The sequence below is a fragment of the Pelmatolapia mariae genome, linkage group LG23 (genome assembly GCF_036321145.2).
Source record: "Pelmatolapia mariae isolate MD_Pm_ZW linkage group LG23, Pm_UMD_F_2, whole genome shotgun sequence".
Lineage (NCBI taxonomy): Eukaryota > Metazoa > Chordata > Actinopteri > Cichliformes > Cichlidae > Pelmatolapia > Pelmatolapia mariae.
The window spans coordinates 42,262,451-42,268,250 of NC_086246.1; the positions used below are offsets into that span (position 1 = coordinate 42,262,451).

The 5,800-nt window shown below is 40.2% G+C and overlaps 1 protein-coding gene across 1 annotated transcript; it reads right to left on the reverse strand.

Annotated features, from left to right (window-relative positions):
- Positions 1-1,125: 1,125 nt before the first annotated feature.
- slc34a2b (solute carrier family 34 member 2b) lies at positions 1,126-5,393 on the reverse strand. The gene is made up of 12 exons (XM_063466850.1): positions 5,348-5,393; positions 5,122-5,256; positions 4,889-5,017; positions 4,623-4,766; positions 4,283-4,394; positions 4,000-4,195; positions 3,821-3,916; positions 3,477-3,588; positions 2,831-2,998; positions 2,463-2,579; positions 2,254-2,378; positions 1,126-1,674 (listed from the first exon to the last, which is right to left on the reverse strand). The coding sequence occupies exons 1-12, from the start codon at positions 5,391-5,393 to the stop codon at positions 1,126-1,128; spliced, it is 1,929 nt and encodes a 642-aa protein (XP_063322920.1).
- Between the last annotated feature and the right edge of the window lie 407 nt (positions 5,394-5,800).

Sequence of the window (5,800 nt, forward strand, 5' to 3'; positions counted from 1 at the left end):
TGTGAGGGAGGAGCAGGTACTTTGATTGGGTTCATAAGGTCAGTGGACTACAGCACAGGCAGAGCCACCATTGGCTGTCCTAAGGCCTTAATTAATCCAATCTCATCTAAATCTTAGATAAACTGATACTTTATTAATGCTACTTTAGAACTCATGACTCCAGCTTACAGGACATTTTCTTCAGATGCAGTCAACACATTTTTTTTTTTGACATTTGAAACAAATCAAATCAAGATGTACTGTGACTGTACAGAAGCTAAACTTTGCTTGTTTTGAGAGAAGTTCCTCTCTCACACACTTGTTGTTCTAAGGATCACATATGAAACCCAGCTACAAGACGACTTTTTCTTTTAGCAACCTTACAATGAATCTTGTGATCTCTCATGAAACATGATTGTCCTGCAAATAGATAAAAATGTCCAATCCCTAACTATAAATAACTCGGAATTCTGGGTATGTTATCAACATAAGTGATGAAACTAGATAAAAAGTGACAATTATGCACTTGAAAATCTGTGTTTTCTTATATTTAGTACCCTTGAATGTACATGTTGTACAAGAGTGAGATGAATATCAGATGAGCTGATTCATATATCAGTGACTATAAGCTTGTGTGATGTCAGTGAGATAACAAGATGAACGTAAGGACAACAGTGCACTTTAAAAATAGCAATTTTTTATTTACAAATATTTCAGAGTCTTAAATACTGAGGGATAACATAAAATTTGCTAATAACGATACATTTGAAATGCTACAATAAACATCTGTATTTGAAATGTTGAAAAAAAACTTAAGGCTCTTTCAACGTGTCTTATGAAATAAAAAAATAACTCATAACATTCACAACCATCCATAATTAAGATATTACCAGCAGTAAATTTTATGATGTTTTACTAAAAAACATCATAAAACTAAACATCACATGGCCAACAACAGTCAGTTCATAATATGTGCAACACTTCTGTTCATATTCTCCAGTGTTCACTACAATGCTCAGTGTATTGCCCATTAAAAGGGAATCAATATTATATCACAACCTGAGAAGTGATGAACAATTACAAGTGTATCATAAATACATTATTGCATTTAGTTTTGCATATAGATACAAATTAAACTTAAATACATTAAAATTGTGTTCTTTTAGTGGCCTCCTTTGTGTCCTCATCTTTAGACATGGCTGGGTTATCGTACATCTCCAGACTTGGCTTCCTGCTCGTCTCAATCGCTTCATCCTCCTCATTTTTCTTGCAGCACTTGCAGCATTTGCAGCAGCAGCAGCAGTGTTTGCCACAGAAGCTTGAAGCTGAGGTAATGATGCTATCCCACGGGGCCATCGAATGCAGGGGCCGGGGTAAAAAGTCCCAGGTACGGAGGAACTTGGGCAAGAAGCGTCGGCAGCGAGATTGCATCACATTGATAACGATCACAAAGATAATTAAAACAACAAAAGGCACACCGACGCCAACCAGTACTTTCCAGCCAGCCATTGACAGACCAAAGACAGTCAGGGGGAAAACCAAGAAGACCACAATCAGGTAGATGATAGCAAACCAGCGATATTTGGCAGTTTTGTTCCCTAGCCCTCTTGCCAACCTGATGGGCAACCGCATGAAAGGGATCGGGTACCACAGTACAATGCCAAAGATGTTGAAGAAGAAATGGCAAAGTGCAATCTAGAAAAAAGCATAGAAAGATTGGATTTAAACAAGACAACCACAAGACAACAACAAAAATATTTCGTTTTGTTTTTGATAAATATATGCCTAAAGCGATTGAAGTTATTGTAATGCATCACTTGGAAAGCTGGAATATCTGTGCAAATGTTCATGGCAATGCATCAAAATAATTTTGTCTCGCTGAAAACCAAAAATGTTGTCGTGTAAGTGGTGCTGACAGAGTAGTGCCAAACACTGCATTTTCTATAACGGTGGATAATTCCCCCCTTCATAGTAAGTACTAGGCTATTTCTGTATTTTATCACATCTCACACATTTAACTTTTTTAAGGCTTAAAGCCTGTCTAATAACACAGACTGCTGTGGAGGTCTGACAGTTTCTTTAGACCTGGTGAGTGATTCTTGGTGAATTGGGCAAACTGGGTTTGCTAGCTTAACTCCAGAAACCACTGTGTGACATCACTGTGGCAACATCCTTCTTTTATAAACAGTCTATAGTCTGAACCAACTGACCAATGAGCATCACCTAGCATAGCTGCAAGCAGGCATATAAGAACAGTTTTTAATTGTTTCTTACCTGCAGAGAGTTTTCTAGTGTTTCTCCAGGGCTAGCCATAGCAGCAAGTATAGATGTTGTTGTTGTACCAATATTTGACCCCAGCGTCAGAGGATATGCTCGCTCAAGGCTAATAACACCGATACCTGACAAAAAAGATAAACAAAATATAAGATCTGGTGACAATTAAAAAAGAAAAACAAAAAAAAACTGGTGTAATAATGGCTTACCAACAAGAGGAGTTATAGCTGAGGTGAAGACAGAGCTACTCTGAACCAGGAAGGTCATCCCGGCTCCCACCAAAATTGCAACATAGCCCATGAGAAAGGTGAAGGGGAAGGGTAGGTCTGTCATCAAAAAGAAACACATGATGTGAACATTATATCTATATGACCAGAGAAAATAAGCATTTCATTCTAAATAGTAAATGTGTCTGAGCTTTTTCCATCACGCAACAGGACCGCTCGACCTGAACGTGAGCCAGAAGCAACAGGAAGGCTGTGCCTGTGTCGCTCATCAAGCATCACCACAGAAGCAGATGTGCTGACTATCAAACAGGCTGAACATCACATGCAAAAGGCTTGTTCTGGTTTTGTACCTGTGTTGAGCACCTTCTTGATCAGCACAGCCACCTGGCCCTTCAACATGGAGTTGAGCAGCTTGACGATGAGGATGAGACAGGTGCAGAGGACGAACAAAGACGCAGCCAGCAGAATGAGGCCCACGGCCAACTCTGACAAGGTCGTATTGGCAAAGATGTGATTACCTGCAAAGGATGGTGAAAGAGACAGACATTTAGAGTAAACTCTGGTAAACCGAGCTCTTGTAAACACTAAGAATTGAGAAAAATTGTAATTGTGAAACAAGCTACACAAGTTTATGATTTTATGTAAATGTAAACAAAAACCTTTTCTTAGTTACAAAACCCAAGAATCTATTTTCTTAAACCCAAGCATCAAACCATTTAGTTTAATTGAAAACAGCATGCTTTGAAGAAGTGATCCATTTTACGGTCATGTGACACTTCAGCCAAACAACATGAATGGACCTATTGAGGAGGTAGATGGGTTAAGGGAGAGTATTAGCTGAGTCACTGTAACGTCTCAAAGGTGGTCATTGTCTCAGAGGTTGATGTGGCTGAATGGCTCTCTCATATTTCACCGAGCTTTAGCAGATCAGGTAATCCTAATTGCTTTGTAAATTTTCTTTTTCCCCCTTCAGAAATGGCATGGATGTATGCTCACATCTCTTTATGTAATTGGTAAAAGTCTCATTCATCTGGGTCCAAGTCTGGTTTCCTTCCTCCCAGCAGATGTCACCTGGTGGGCAGGTGTTCACTGTCACATTCCAGAAAGTCTGAAAGAGAAAGCAGAAAGTATAAGAACAAAAGCAAGCCTCGACGCAGTGGCTACTGTAGCTGTACGGCGTAATCTTTCAGTGACTGCGAGCATTCAACCTCTTTAGAAAGTATGAGCTAACACAAGGCAACATTAGTCATCAAGAGAAAAACCTGATCTAACCATAGCTTTATGTTTGTTTTTACAGTTGTAAATACTAGTTTTGTAACTAGGTCTTGTTGATTTCTTACCGTGTTGGTCTCTGTTTTGCACCATTTTTTTATCAGACTCTTGTTCATGCCAACCGGGTCATCAGTGGCAATTGCAGTGATAACAGATTTGTCGAGCTAAGAGAAGAAACAGGTTTTTTAATGTTTAAAAAATGGCAATCATACTTGATATTGATAACATGGACCGGTTTTATAGTTACCTGGATGATGGATTTTGTGAGAGGGTCTGTGATGACCTTGAGCAGTTCGGGGGCGTCTTCTCCGGACTCGAGATGAAAAGAATCGATGATGAGTTTGGTGACTTTGTACAGAACACCTGTGGCAGCTTCCAGCGGCAGAAGAATCAGGACAGAAAGCCAGTTGAAGAAGTCGTGGACTGTAGCACCAGCAAATGCCCTGAAAAAACAGAACACTGTTTAACAACTGCTACAAACTGTTTGTAGAGTTAGTGTAATATTTTTAGCTTTGCATGCTGTCGTTTACCTGCGGAACTCATTCCGATCTCCTGCCTGCATCATAGCCACAATAGTGTTGGTGACAGATGTTCCGATGTTGGCTCCCATGATGATTGGCACTGCCATTTTAACTTCCAGTACTGAAAAAGATAATCGACATTTCTTTCACGTGTAATAAACTAACACTGCAGTCACTGTTAGTATTTTTAAGATATAAATATCACACATTCAACATTTAGATTGTTTCTGAGAATAAGCATTTTTGAAACTGTTACCTAGAGTTTCTAATGTGAGTTTACGACACATTTGTTTGAGTATACGGGTCTGTAAAATGTGTGCACATGCCTCTTCCATGTATTTCTACTTACGTCCAGAGGCGACCATGCTGACCACGATAGAGGAGGAAGTGCTGGAGCTCTGCACCAACACTGTGACTAAAACCCCGATCACCAGCCCAGCCACAGGGTTAGTTAGCACCTCACTGTTTTTGAAGATGTCACCAGCAGCTCGGCCTGTACACACACACACACACACACACACACACACTGAGGTAAAAATACAGCTCTCCATGCACATTACATAACATGGAAGTGGTTCGTTTTTGTTTGCTTATTTATTTGTTTGTTTGTTTTACCTCCCACTAGCTGAAAAGCAGAGCTGAGAACATCAAGTGAGCAAATAAACATGTAGAGAAGTCCAAGCAGCAGAACCAGCTTCAGAATACCGGTTAACACTCTTAAAACCTTTCCCTTTGTGTCTAGATCTGTTAGTTAAAAAAAGACACAAAGCACTGAATCAGTCTGGTATTGTGAAGAGATCCACGCTGTATAGAGCAGTCGCTCTATACAGAAAAGCGTGCTGCCTTACCTGACCACTTGACCCCAGTGTCTTTCAGCTCTGGGAGCTCCCAGGGATCCTCCGCAGCCTCCTCATTCTCCTTCACCAGAACCAGAGTGGAGTAAGCCGGTGGGAGATGCTCTTCTTTAGACAGAGACTTCTCATCTAAGGGAAGGATTGCGGGGGAAATTGTGAGAAACTAAAGTTGCAATAACAGTTTGAGGAGGTCCAAAGTATCCACAAGAAAAGGACATACCGATAGAGGAGGAGTTATCTCCCTCTACTTCTGGTCTAGGAGCCATGACTATCTGAGAAACAGAAAGAAGGTAAGAGTTTCAATAGTTTAAGTGTTAGAGTCTGTATTATTCACCTTTTCAAAAATAAAATGGCTATCCCCAAAAACAATCTATCACACTTTTTACTCTATCCACTAAGCAGCTGTGCAATAATCAGCGTAATCCAAGATGAAATTCTAACTTTACCACATCTGTATCTGCTCAGCAGTTCATCATAATTAAGACAACAAAGAAACACAATAGTGGTAGCACTGTTACACCCGTGAAAGACAATCAGCAATAACATCTGTCCAAATAGCGGATATTTTTAACGCAAGCCACTGAATCCTCCAGCTATTTCTCGCAAATATCCTCAAGATTGCAGGTGGCCTCGGTCCTGTCGAAAAAGATAACGACGGCAGCCGGTGTAAGCA

Excerpts from the sequence above, each read along its gene's own strand:
- slc34a2b (XM_063466850.1), bottom strand. The coding sequence starts at position 5,393 with ATGGCTCCTAGACCAGAAGTAGAGGGAGATAACTCCTCCTCTATCG. Across the intron at positions 5,018-5,121 it reads CACTGGGGTCAAGTGGTCAG|ATCTAGACACAAAGGGAAAG; the intron begins GTAAGGCAGCAC and ends TTTAACTAACAG. Across the intron at positions 4,395-4,622 it reads CAGCATGGTCGCCTCTGGAC|TACTGGAAGTTAAAATGGCA; the intron begins GTAAGTAGAAAT and ends TATCTTTTTCAG.